Raw genomic sequence first — 14,054 nt, forward strand, 5'->3', positions numbered from 1 at the left:
AGGCAAAATTTTTCACAGTGTGTCGGGATACTGCATCTTTTAGAATTTGCTGAATTTTCTGCTCTCAAATAGCCACTTGTTTACTCTCTAACATTTTTTTTCACTTAAGACATCTATATATAAATGTATTAAAATGTGACAATGAGGTTGTACACTTTCAGAATGAATCACTGGCATGAACTGGATCCTAGCGTGAAATGAGTTTTACGCAAATTATAATGTTAACCATTGTAGTTTTTTCCAGTGGCAAGTTAGACAGTAAAAAAGATCTGCAGGATAATGTTTAAAAAGTGAGGGTGAAGCATAACAAGGTGGAAGAGTGTTACCCATATCTGCCATGATCACATTTGCGTGTGTTTGTGTGCCTCATTGATTTCTTTTGCATGCCTTTGTGTGTGTGTTTTTTTTTCCCATCTGCATGTGCATGCCGTTATGTTTGCGTTGTGTGTGTGTTTGTGGTGTATGTGGCTGCCTGTGCAGAGGATCGAGGAGCTGGAGGCCACGCTGTATAGCGCTCTGCAGCAGGAGCAGCCGTCATGCCAGGCGGTGGCCGAGTCGCTGACAGACCGGCAGAGGGAGGAGCTGAGGCTCGCCGTGGACAAGCTGCGGCGTCAGATTCTCCGGCAGAGCCGGCAGTTTGACACTCAGATCTTACAGGAGCGCATGGAGCTCCTACAGCAGGCCCAACAGGTAAGGCTGAAAACAAACTCCAGTTGAGGTCACGGCCCTTCTTCAATCTGACCCATGTGACCTTTCAGACCACCGAATATCTGGTGCTATGAAAAGATGCAGTATCCCCGTGTGTTCGCTACCTGTAAATGTGTCACAGAATGACTGCGAGTGTGTCTGTTTCATTGTGATGACAACCCCCCCCCCCTCCTTCCCTTAGTGTTGCCCTGCTCCTTCAGCATCTGTCCACTCAACAACTCACACAGTAGTTGTACTGTATGTTTCTCATCAAACACCACAGCACCTTAAATTTCATTTTAATCACTAACAGCGAGCACCCCGCAGCCACAAAACACGTGAATAATTAACTACTCATCTGTACTAACTAATCGGATGCATTTTGACTAACTGGCGTTTTATGAGTCAATAATCAACAGGAGAGACCTTAGAAAAAAGGTTAGCGAGAGCCACTACATCGTGATAACTTACATTGATGTTTCTGCATTTGGCAATTTATTATTATATTATATTAGTAGTATGGGATTTTTTTATTTTTTTTTGGCTTTAGGTGAACTGATGAATGCACACACCCTCGCACGCACGCACACGCACACGCACATACACATACTCACCCACATACAAAAAAAAAAAAAAAGTATATATATATATATATATATATATATATATATATATATATATATATAAAAATATATATTTTTTTTTTAATAAAAAAAAAAAAGGAGAGCAATGATGATGTCAAATCGAATGAATACTGAGCTCTCCTAGAGAAAAAACATAAAATAAAATAAAATTACAAAAAAGGAAAGTAGCCTGTATGGGAGAAGTATCCACAATAGGAAAAACAAATTCACCTCAACCACATTTTCGTAATAAAGACTTATTCATTAACCAGAATTAAGTTACTTTGGGAAAATGTAGTTCAATGCTAACATTTTGACCGTCTAACTTCATGTGTTTTTTGCCATGCAGAGAATTAGAGTACTGGAGGACAGGATCGACTTGCAAAAGAGGCAAATAAAAGAAATAGAAGAAAAGGTACTTCTTACGTAATAGTGAATCAAAATGTATTTTGTCAAAAAAGTACCATTTATTATTCAACATTTCTTCTGACGACTGCGTTTCTTCTCTCTGTTTCCTGACACGTTAACTTTGAACCTTTTTTGTCCTTTTAGTTTTTGTTCCTCTTTTTGTTCTTCTCTTTAGCCTTTATTCTTTGGCCTTAATCAACACGACTGTGGAACCACATCAGGTACACACACCGAGTGTTGCGCTACTTTTCACCCAAGGCCTCTTAATGAAATAATACATCTGCTGCTGTTTTATTTTCAGGTGTTAAATTGCTGCAGAGGCAAGAGAGGGCAAAACAACACATAATTGTTTTTTATGCATTTGTAGACAGCTCATGAAAACCCAATGGCCTTTTTTTGATAATTGCACTTTTTTTGCAGAAGAAATCACCTGCAAACATGTGAAACAAATAACTCTATACAGTATATACACCAGATGCAAGATTTATTTATAAATGACTACTAAACGACTGCTTTGCTGATATTTGGACCTGGAACAAAAACATTGACGCCCGCTGTGTGACGCACGCAACTTGGATTTCTGGAGAAACGCTATGGAGGGTACAAGAGCCACGGGAGGAGAAGATTAAAGTGCATAGAGGGAGGTGGGGGGGGGGCAAGTTAAGGATTCTGGCAAAGGTTCACTTCTGTGGTGTTTCTAAGGAAACAGAAGGGCAACACACAATCCACGGGGATGAACTTGCTGACTCGTATCTGCGTGGAGAAGAGGAAACTACAGTGCAGTGCAGCAAACACGGGCATTACACATCCTGACTTTGGGTATAATTATTGTGATTTCTTATTTTAATGTTTCGTGATTATCGCACATATTTGCCTTAAGATTGTTGGCAGCAATTTGGGATTATTGGGGGAAAAACTTGTTCAGCATAAAAGAGGAGTTGAAGTAACTTGAGAGATTGCGGTCCTCTCCAACTTGCTACCAAGCTGTTAACAATATCAATAATAGATGAGTGTAATCAATATCCAAAGAAGCACAACTGTCTACGCTTAGCAAAAATAATTAGTTGTGTGATGCATACACTTTACATATACTTACTGTTACAGGGTAAAAAGTCGCCACGGGAACAAAAGACGGTGACCCTGTGAGAACTCGGGTGAAGTGAAAACAGCCGTTACCATGGATACAGCTGGACCCAACCAGGACCTGTATGTTATGTGAGAGAGTTAAGGTCTCCGAGGGGACTCCCAAGTTCAACCATCCAGTCAGTAACAGGTGAGAGGGGATCTGGTGACATTGTCTTTGCTCTGGTGGAACTTTTGTGCCAGTTTAATTCACACTAACAGAACCAGTTTGCTCCTTTTTTTCTTCTTTCTTTTAAATGCTAATGAACAAGGCTGAGGAATTGGATGACACACGGTGGCTTTTTCTGTGTTGTGATGGTTAGATCAGAGAGTAAGAGAGTGCAGGGAGGAGCCTGCAGCTAGAGTTGCTTGTCAGCGACCCCCCCCCCCCCCCCACATCCCAGCAAGAGGCTTGATCAGAGACACTACATGCTAAAATAGGAGGTTAGGACCATGGTGAGTTAGAGCTCTCGTTATTATATTTTTTGACCAGTAATTTGAGAATGATATAACAATAACATACTAACTAATATTCTGCCCAGCCTCGTGACGAAGTGGAACGCGTATGGCGAGAGCAACTGCAGCGCTGTCAGAAACAGCTGAAGGCCAAAGAGGATGAGTCGGGTCGCCAATCCCGATACTTTGACAACTTAAAACAACAACTCCGCCACAAGCTCAGCCTGGCGAGGGACAGAGAGGAGAGTCTGCAAAAGCGCATCTACGCTTTAGAAAAGCAGCTACTGGACATGACCGTGAGTGCGGCCACTGACGTCTCAGCTTTGAGTGCGGTCCGAATCGTGCCCAGGATCGAAGCACAGCGGAAGGAGCCAGGTGCGAGAGAGGAGTGTGAAGGTGAAGAAGAGAAAAATGAAGGCAGAAGGAGGCAATGGCAGACAAACGATGGAGGACGGCGAGATGGAAGGCAGGAGGAGGACAACGGGACAACTGAAAACGAATGGAGTAAAGACAACAAAGTGACCTCAAATGAGGTCAGGTTACAAAGTTTCATCGTGACCCTTCAGGAGGATCTCAGGGTGCTGCTGGAGAGAGAGGAAAGTGGGATGACTGAACATAGGAGGCGGATAGAGCAGCTCCAAGAGGCCCATGAGAACGGCCTTTTCCTGAGCTGCAAGGTGGAGGAGATGAAGGTCGAGCTACAACAGCTGCATTTGTCTGAAAGTGCCCTGACTAAGGAAGTGGAAGAGCTAAGAGTGGAAAACAACAGACTCAAACATGATCTTAAGGATTCCACCGAACAAATTCCCAGCCAGTCATCTGCAATCTGTGCTGATGTTTGCTCTGGTGCCTTGGACGTTGGTACAATTGCAGAAGGAAGCTCTGAAAAGGTGCCTGATTTTTGTGTGCTTTCTTCTTCACAAGTAATACAAACACGCTTGGCTCAGCTAGGATTGAGTGTTGTTATTGACTGTAAATCATTTTTGTGTTAAATTACATTTGTTATTTTTCTATATAGCTCAAGTTGCGGGTGTGTTCGAGCCTATCCCAGCTGACTTTTGGGCAACAAAACATTTATTTCCATATACTGCATAGACAAACAAGCATTCATATTGACAGCTAAGGACAATTTACAGTCTTCAGTTAACTAAACATGCACAATTGTTCTCCCCATGCTTGTGTGGGTTTTATTTCTTACTCTCACATCCTAAAAACATGCAGAATAGGTCAATTGAAGACTCTAAAGGTCCCATAGGTGTGAATTTAAGTCTGAATAGTTGCTTGTCTACTGTGCCCTGTGACTGACTGGCGGCCATTCCAGAGTCAGTCACCCTAGGTGAGGGGTCTGCAACCTGCGGCTCTGGAGCCACATTTGGCTCTTTAGTCCCTCTCATGTGACTCCCTGGGGATCTCTTTAAAATAATTAAAAAAAAAAAAAGTATAAATGAATATATATTTTTTACATTTATTATATTTTTAGATAAAATATTCTATAAATAAATTTATGATTTACCGGTAGATACATTTTTAAGTTGTCAGGAAAAAAATAAACAAAAGGTAGATGAAAATATTACCTAAAAGTGACCATAAAATGTCTGAAAAGAAATAGGAAAAGCAAAAAAAATTACCATTAAATGTCCACGAAATTTCCCGAACAGTCAGAAAATGTATTTGTAAAAAGGCAGAAAAGAAAATGTTTGAAAAGTAACTTTAAAATGTCCAAAAACAAAAGAAGAAATCCTAAAAATTACCGGTACCATGAAATGTCCACAAAATTGCCCCCCCCAAAAAGTCAAAAAATGATTTAAGAAAAGGCAGGAAAGAAAATCTTCAAGAAGTAACCATAAAATGTAAAAGAAAAAGAAGAAAAAAAATCCAGAAAATTACCATACAATGTACACAAAATTGTCAAAAATGTAGGAAATTTCACAGAAAGGCAGAAAATTCAAAAAATTTATGACAAATTTCAAAATAAATAAAATCCCAAAACGGAAGACGAAAAGTAGAACAAAAATGAAAAAAGTATTGGATGCTGCATATTTTTCTGTTATAGTGCAGCTCTAATGAGCTCTCGGGCCCTCAGTATATTAGGTTATCACGAACACACGGTTTCCTCGAACACACGGTTTCCTTCATCACAATGTTCAAATGTTTTGTGTCTCCCGACAGATATTTTTTTTATTTATTTGGTCTAAAATGGCTCTTTTGACAGTAAAGGTTGCCGACTCCTGCCCTAATTCAATAGGCTCCAGCTCAGTGGCAACCCAAATGAGAACAAAAACAATAGAAAATGGATGGTTAGTTACTTATTTCAAAATTTAGATAATGTAGTATTGGAACAGTTTTCATCTTGGCACATTAAAGCACAATTTACTCCTCTAATTATGTGTTCTTTTTGCCTTGCAAGGTAATGGATTTGCAAGACGCGTTTTCATCTGTCCACCACCAGGCTGCAGCAGCGACTTCCAAGAGTGCCACACAAGCTCCCACCACTACTGGCAAACATGAGCCTCTGTATCCATCCAAAAAGACCATTTTTCCTCAGCTCAGTCTCCAAACCCTCAACTTGGCTTCCGAGACGATAGAAGAGTGGAGCTCCCCCGTGGGCTTCAATGTGGAGGACGCACACAGCGAAGAATCCGAAGCCCTGAGGGAGGCGTACAGGAGCTTAGGTTTAGGCGAGGATCTGGAGGGTATCAGAGAGCAATGTGAGCAAATGGAGGCCACCCTTCAGCAATCAAAGCAGCAGCTGCAGGTTTTGGCTCAGGAGAATGTGCAACTGAAACTACAACTCAGGAACCAAAGAGAGGAGAAGCAGGAGTCTTTTTTACAAAAGGTATTGTAGTCCCACATACTGTATGTATTGATTAAAAAAAAAAACATAACTAACTCAGTGCTGTTGTTTTGTATTCAGTTTAGCGCAACATTAACCAGTAATGGGGCTGACGCTTGCCAATCATCTCCCGACCAAGATGATGTCACCGACCACCACGGCCTTCTCCGTGCCCTCAATCGGGAGAACCGAGCTTTGGCTCTGCGCATTGAGGAGCTGCTGGCTCATATTGAGCTCAACGAGGAAGAAATAAAGAGCGAGCGATCTGAGACGAGGGCGAGCGTTTTTTGTCTGGAGGAAGACAAAGCTAATCTGGAGCAGGAGAAGCAAGAGCAATGTTGTCTTATCACAGAACTCACCAGAAAGACTGAGGATGATCTCAACACAATCATGGAGCTGCGGCAAAGGTTAGAAGAGCGTGAGGATTGTGATGAACAAACGGGCGTAGAATGTGGATCTCTACTACAAAATAAGAGTATGTCAGGAAGATGTGAAGAAAACAACCCAGAAGAATGTTTGGCTAGTTTGATGGGACCGCCATTGCTGTCCGGTCAACACAAGAGTACATTTGTGGTGAAGTCACTTAATGATCAAGTAGAACAACTCACCAAGTCCATCCAGAGCCTAAAAACTGAGCAAGGGCAGTTATGTGGCCGCATAGTAACTCTCAGAAAGGAACAAAGGGAAGTCTTTGCGTCACTCCAAACACAGACTGAAGAAAAACAGCACTTAACTCGGACTATTTGGGCGCTCAAAGAGGAGAAGGATGGGATGGCTCGATCTCTGGATGGTCTTAAGCAGGAGAGGGAGCAAATAATCCGGGTGGTCAGTGGTCTGAAGGATGTGCAAATTCGTCTATCGAAGTCTGTGAGTGGTCTGAAAGAAAAGAAAGAGAAGCTCGCTGATTCTTTCGCGGACCTTGAAAGAGAAAAGGCCAAACTGGAGGTGGAGGTCAAAGAAATTGCACAGACAGTGCAACATTTAGAGAAAGAAAAGGAACAATTAAGCAATAGAGTGCTTGCTTTGAAAAAGGAACGTGACAAACTAAAAGATTCTCTCCAAGAGTCAACGGCAAAGAATCAACAGTGTTATCATTTACAAGGAGACTGCGACGGGCTGCTAAAGTCAATTAACAGTTTGAAGGATGAAAAAGAAAGAATTGAACATTCAGTCAGATGTTTGAAACAGGAGGAAGCACAGATAAAGAAATTAGCTCAGTCTCAAAGAGAACAAATAAGTGGCCAACAAACTTACCCTGACAGTCACACGCAATACAACACAGCTAATGATTGGACGTCACACAAGATGAAGAGTCAAGAGGAAAACAAACTGATGAAGGAGATTGAAATTGTCAGAGGAGAACTGAAGAAGTCACAACAAGAACTGGACCAAAGACATGCAGAGGTCTGTTTAAAACAACATGTTTTCTCCTCATACACATTTAGACTAGAATATTAACGTGTGTTTTTGTGTACATTACATATGGGCAGACCACACAGCTCCACGTGCGGTTGAGCCAATCAGAAGCCAGGAGGGAAAATGCAGAGAGGAAAGCGTCTCTAGCAGGTGATGAGGTGAAGAGACTGACAGATGTCGTCAGTCAAACAGAAAAGATCTGTAAGGAAAATGGACATCTTACCACACAGGTTGGAGTACTACATTGTATATATTTAAAAATATATATATATATATATAATTTATTTATTGAAAGGCATCTCTTCTAGTTCCGAAGTTCTGCAAGTCAAAACTGTTGATTGTTCCAGGTGAAAGAGTTGCAAAGCAAAATGTCCATCCTCTCCATAGAAAAGTCTGCTTCTCTGTCATTAAAGTCACAAATTGAGGACCAACAAAACATCCTCACAGCTCAGCTCAAAGCTAAGGTAACATAGAACTGGTTTGCTTTGCTGATTGGTATTTGTTTATGAGGTGTGTCTGACTCCCCATAGACGGTGGCACTAGAGGAGCTGAACGCTGAGTATATTGCTCTAAAAAAGGGGCGGGACAACAAAGATGACCTCAGCGCTCTCATGTCCCTCCGCACACGTTACAATGACGTACGAGCCAAGGTGGGCAAATGTCATGTGATTTTAGTCTCAATCTACAGTCTAATACAGTTTATGGCATACATGTGACAGTATTTGTTTTTGTTTCTAGTATGATGCACTTCAAAAAACGAGGAGCCAAACTGATGTTGACGTAGTTCCTTTAAAGGTGAGGAAAGTCTTGCGTAGCTTTAACAGAATCTACTTTTGTCATTACGAGATAATGACTCACAGATGTATCATCCAATCACAGGCCAAGCTTTCCTGCCTGGTGCTAAAATGTCAAGAGAGAAACAGTTTATTGGCACGGATGATGAAAGCCTTGCACGGGCGCGGCGTTGCGGATTCTACGCTCACACGGCGGGCCGATGAGCTGCTCGCAGACTCCGTACTGCTTGAGTACGCCGCTGCATTCGCACCTGGAAGCGTCGCAAAGAGCCAGGAGAGTGGGCTCGTGCCAGGATTTGTTTCCCAATTCCACAACTACACAAGTGGACACACGCAGAATGAGTCCTGCAAACAATGCAGAGAACAGAAAAGAGGAAAACACCCTTTGGGAGAGTCAACGACAAACGTCGCTGACTGCAGTTGTGATGTCACTTTAAGAAGGAAGCAAAATGCCAACTCACCTGTGCCAACCGTGCAAAAGGACAACCGGGTGCCACCCTCATCTGAACCTGTGAAAGAAGTTCAGAGTGCCGAACAAACCATTGTAAGACCTTTTTTTTTTCTTTTTTTAAATAGAGTCATGTCTTGTATAAACATATTTCTGTGGCTTTATGCTGCATCCTAAAGGGATACTTGACTCAATGAGCTATTTTCAACAGTAAGAAGATCATATTTTGTCTAGAATTAATGTGATAACTGCAATATTTTTCATGAAAAATTAATACCTTTGTCTCAAAGCGTCAAGTATCTCTTTAATGCTTGGGAAGTATGTTGAATGATGGGAGGATCTTCATTTAGTCTGGCCATTATCGTGTCTAATAGAAAAAATGCTTTGCTGCCATCTTGTGGACTCTATAAGCGATTAAAAACACTTTGGGGGGCATCAATTACTTACTGATTTTTGCTATTAAAGTGGAATTCAACCAAAAAACCTTTCTTGACAATAATGTTATATGTGACACCACTAGTTTAAACCTGACATTCTGATTCATTTGACATTTTTGGAATATGAGTTACGAAGTAAAATCCAGCCATTTTAATCCATCTCAGGGCACGGCCATTTTGCCACTTGCTGTCGACTGAAGATGACATCACTGTTGCTCAGGGTTCAGGCAACGACCAATCACAGCTTACCTATTTTCTGAAGCCGAGCTGTGATCATTTTCACTCGACAACAAGTGTCAAAATGGCCGCCTTCTAATATTGATCAATACTGCTGGATTTTGCGCAATATTAATCAGAATATCGTACTTAGACTAGTGGGACTGCAAAGAACATATTGGCAAGAATTTTGGGGTGGGTTGTCTTCCCCTTTAAGGAACATCACTGAAAAAACTTGACAAATAACATTATTGACCAATTTTTGTCTTTAAGAAAATTCAAAAGTGTTTTCTTTTTTTACCTGCACAGCTTTCATCTTTTACTGCCAAACCTGAAAAAAGATCTCTGGATATAAGACCTGAGTCATGCCCGGGTCCATCCAACGTGTACAGAGCTAATCCGAGTCCTGCATCTCCACTCTCGGCGGACCATGTCAGTGTGAGCAGGACACTGAGCAGTCCTGAGAAGATCCTCAACCTCCAAGAGCAGCTACAGCAGACTTTGCTGAGTAGCTCTAAGGTAAGCTCTAGAGTTACTATTTCATCAGATTGAATTCATAATGTCAAACTCTTGTTTCTGGTTTAATTCCAAGGCCGTGGTGGGAAGAGTAGAGAATTCCACACGATCGTCATTCTCAGCTCCTGCATCCCCGAACCCGTCTTCACAGAAAAAGCTGCAGGGCTTCGGCGTTATTACGCCACCTAGTGGTGCCCTCCCACTCTGCTCTCTCCCAAGCACGTCACCAGTGACAACCCCACCTGTTCCAAAAAGTCAGCCAACAACACTTTTTAACGCAGTCACCGCAAGATGTGCTCACATGTCATTTGCACCTCATTTGTGGGCGAACCGTCAGTCTAAAGAAGCCGCGTCCGCCACAAGCTCTTCTGCTAACTCACTGATTAGCACTGCTGCTTCAAGCAAAAGCAACTCCACCTCAAGCAGTGACTCCAATGTACCGACGTCCCTAAAGCCAAAAAGGCACATTTCTCCTGACGTGGCTGGTGCTGAACATTCCACTTGCTCTCCATTAATGACCTCTAAAAGTACTGACTCCGGTGTCTTCATGTGTTCTGACACAAATCTCAAAAGCACTGCCTCAGACACAACTGCCCCGACTAAAGCGACTGCCCACAAAGCTGATGTTTTCAGCAGGGTGATAAAACCTAATGGTGCTGATCCTCCTGCATGCGACGGCCGAGAATTCACTACGTTCAAGTCGCATTCTGCTCAACAATCTCCTGAGAGATCATCAAATAAGTGCCATGTTGCTCCAGAGAAGATGAGACCTTCAAGACCCAAGCCAGGTAATGCTTGGTGGAGGTAATCTCATGACTTGTGCATTTTTTCCCCCCTCAGTCAACTGTTATGAGAAAAATGAAAGTAAAATATATAGGACTGTCTGCACACTGTTTGTTGCTGTCCTTGACTTATGTGTGATGTTCTCTAGACGCTCCAGCCGAGGTGCGGGCCGTGGAGGTCATCAAACGAGTGGGTCAGAGCAGCCTCCTGATTGGCTGGGAAAGGCCTCCTCTGGATGAGCTGGGCTGCAGTCATGGCACCTTTGTGTACGGTTACAGGGTAGGCACAATATACTTTAATCTGACAGAAGACACTTGTTTAGGTGTAATTGCATTATTTAATGTGGTTATTTAATGATGTTTATGTGGGCTCCCTCTAGTGGTCTGTGAAAGAATTACTGAATTAAATGCTTAATTCTGTAATGGTGGATTTAAAAAAAAGTCAAATCAAGTGGAGCACAGTTATGTTGAATTTACCTTTTAGAAATGTTTGTTTTCAAACATTTATTTTGGTGATTTTATTTTTTTATGTATTGCATTAACTTGAAACAAAACCTGTTTTTCTGACAAATTTTTGGGGGGAGCTTTGTTTTTTTTTCTGTTTTTCTGAATATTTTTTTTTCTGTTTTACTGAATATTTTCTTTCTGCCATAAAAACAATTCCGACAACGGGGGTGGGTGGATTATTCAGTAAAACTTCTAAAAAAATACCCCCCCCCCTCCCAAAAAAAAAAGGAAAAAAATTAAGCTAAAACACAGAAGCTGGTGCTCTGTTTTTCTGTTTGTTTTTTCCCCGAAAAATATGCAATAAAACGGGGGGAAATCAGAAAAACTGAAAATTAAAAAAATTACACAAAAAAACAAAGCTCCCCCCAAAAATGTTGTCATGAAAAAGGATTTTTTTTTTTTTAAGTGAATGCAATATTCTTCCGTACATTTTAATTGAATATTTTTTTTCAGTTTTCCAACACCCCATGTTTAAGCACAACGTAAATCCAGAAACTGTGCATAGTGTTGGCTTGCAATATCAAATTTTTAAGGCGCTATATAACTTGAGGACGACTGGTGTAATGGGATTTTGAAATACACGTGCATCAAAATACAGTTGTCAGTACAATAATAGCCAGGTTTGTACTAAAGGAGAATGGTTGACAATATGTAAGCTCACAAATTCCTGTGCTTTCAGGTGTTTGTGGATGGGAATTTCTACAAGTCTGTGATGAGCTCAGCATGCACCAAGGTGTGTGAATCATTGTTTTTTCCCTTTATTTTTTTACGTAATTAAAATGGTTCTTTTCTTTGAATGTGGGGTTCATTTATCCATTATCCCAATGTTCCAGATTTTGAATGAAATGCTACATCATCACTCTGTGTGCCAAAAAAAAAACCCAGCCACTCAGTAGCATATGAACAAGCCATAGTATTTGAACTGTATGTTTTACAGTGTGTCCTGGAAAGCGTGGAACTGATTTACCCAGTTGAGATCGGCGTCCAAACACTGGGATCCAATGGGCTGAATTCAAACAGAGTACACACTCTGTATATGCCTCCAGCTTGCACGGGTGACCCGTAACCATCTTGGCTTCATCATGTAAGAATGTAAAACTACAAATACAAGTGCATACATTTTTGTGACTCAGATGTTCTCACTTGTCTGGAGAAATTAACTTAAAAAAAAAAAACTAATTTATTGTATTGCTTTCTTTACTTGCAGCCCTCAAACAGCATCCTAGCATCACAAGGGTGATGATGTCATCGCATCAGGCCAACTCACCAATAACACTGTCACATGTTCTTGACCATCCAATGAGCATCTTGGGGACATGTTGCTGGACACTGGACCTCAAAGTGATTCAATGAAGACCGAAAAAGAAGGTGTAGGATCCTTTCCACAGTTTGCGTAAACACAGGTGACAATAAATGTCAGCATATTTGATTGGAAGGGACTTTTGCTGGATTTAACAGCTGATCTTTTACAGCCACTCTCTTAAATCCTCCACAAAAATGGATCACATCCTTGCAAAATCCAAACACGGTCATCAAAGACTTACCGGGAAATGTTGGGAGTCTGCCGCACATGTTTACACTGTGATCAGCACAGACGGACATCATGTGTCTTAATAATTCGCTCTGCTGCTGCTGCTGCTGCTGCCTCCGGATGTGGTGACACTCAAGATGAGTTTTTTCTTCTCTATGAAAGCAAACTGCATCATGCGCTTCAATCTGAGGCTCTCACCTCACTCACATTTTTACCCAACAAAGCCAAAAATGAACAAGGACACTGGACTCCAAAGACATAAAACAGACTCCATTTGAGTTTTTCAGTATTTTGCACACAACCCTGTATAAAAGATCAATCAGATGTCATGTTTGCTCACTACACGGTACCTTCCTTGTTTCTGAAAATTCACTTAACATGTTTTTGCCACTTCTATACGGGTGTAGAGTAACAACGGTGCAGCAAATGTATTTTTCTATCAGCGATCAATATTGTTTACTAGCCATTGACACCTCACAGTGTACAGAGTATAAATGTTTTATGTCAGTAAAGTGTTTGGGGCTTGATGTGAAGGAACCAACATTTATTTGAATTGTGAGGAAAAAAATGTCAGATAAGAGTGGTGTGTGAACTCTACTCAACTCACCTCATAACAAGCAGCACTTTGGATAGTGAACAATTCTAAAAAATAATAATAGTAAAATAAAAAATGCTTGAAACTGCTTTTAACTCATAACCCAGTTTGTCAAGCTAAATGAATGGAAGCAAAAAGTGTCAAGAATTAGATTATGTCACACTGTATGTTTTTATACAGTACAATGTTATGTAGTGCTATTTTTTTTAATAAAAAAAAACATTGCAAAAGTTTTTTTTTTTTATTTGTCAGAGGCACCGCTGTATCTAATTTGCAAAGAACAAACAAACACTTTTTTCTGCATCTTTTAATATTGAGAAAAGCTGTATGTAAAAAACAATTGACTATTTTAAATACTAATTTGTACCCACACCTTTCACACTGCCTTCCTACCCTTCAATGTTGGCCATGCCAAATTTTACTTTGTATTTGTGATTGTGGTAATTGACATATAGTTTGCCAATAAGCAGGAGGCGGCCCACAATGGGTCCATGGGTCTTAGTTTGAACACCTGGTTTTCACTTTTAATGTGCAGTTTATAGCGAACACTAATATGTGTGTAGCACCGCAAATGGTGTAATGGTGCTAATTTAGAAATAAAAACCAAGGGCAAAGAATTGCTCTTCTCTACATTCGGTGAAAATTGTATCTAAAACAGCAGTGTCAAAATCTGCTTATGAATC

General features: G+C 40.9%; 1 protein-coding gene across 5 annotated transcripts in view; it reads left to right on the forward strand.

The window, feature by feature from the left end:
* Positions 1–13,797, forward strand: part of jakmip1 (janus kinase and microtubule interacting protein 1) — a 32,254-nt gene extending 18,457 nt beyond the window's left edge. For 2 of the 5 annotated variants that reach the window (XM_077577538.1, XM_077577537.1), the window contains 6 exons: positions 481–690; positions 1,660–1,725; positions 1,863–1,939; positions 2,020–2,537; positions 2,823–2,991; positions 3,164–3,296. In XM_077577538.1, coding sequence (XP_077433664.1) covers positions 481–690; positions 1,660–1,725; positions 1,863–1,913 — 327 coding nt within the window. In that variant the 3' untranslated portion in view covers positions 1,914–1,939; positions 2,020–2,537; positions 2,823–2,991; positions 3,164–3,296. Of the gene's footprint in view, positions 1–480; positions 691–1,659; positions 1,726–1,862; positions 1,940–2,019; positions 2,538–2,822; positions 2,992–3,112; positions 3,297–3,382; positions 4,187–5,703; positions 6,133–6,210; positions 7,534–7,619; positions 7,776–7,892; positions 8,010–8,075; positions 8,196–8,283; positions 8,341–8,424; positions 8,884–9,749; positions 9,960–10,032; positions 10,745–10,887; positions 11,019–11,924; positions 11,979–12,182; positions 12,330–12,452 lie in introns of those variants that run through there. The other 3 variants (XM_077577536.1, XM_077577535.1, XM_077577534.1) reach the window with 3 other exon arrangements.
* Positions 13,798–14,054: the final 257 nt, after the last annotated feature.

The sequence above is a fragment of the Vanacampus margaritifer genome, chromosome 10 (assembly GCF_051991255.1).
Source record: "Vanacampus margaritifer isolate UIUO_Vmar chromosome 10, RoL_Vmar_1.0, whole genome shotgun sequence".
NCBI lineage: Eukaryota > Metazoa > Chordata > Actinopteri > Syngnathiformes > Syngnathidae > Vanacampus > Vanacampus margaritifer.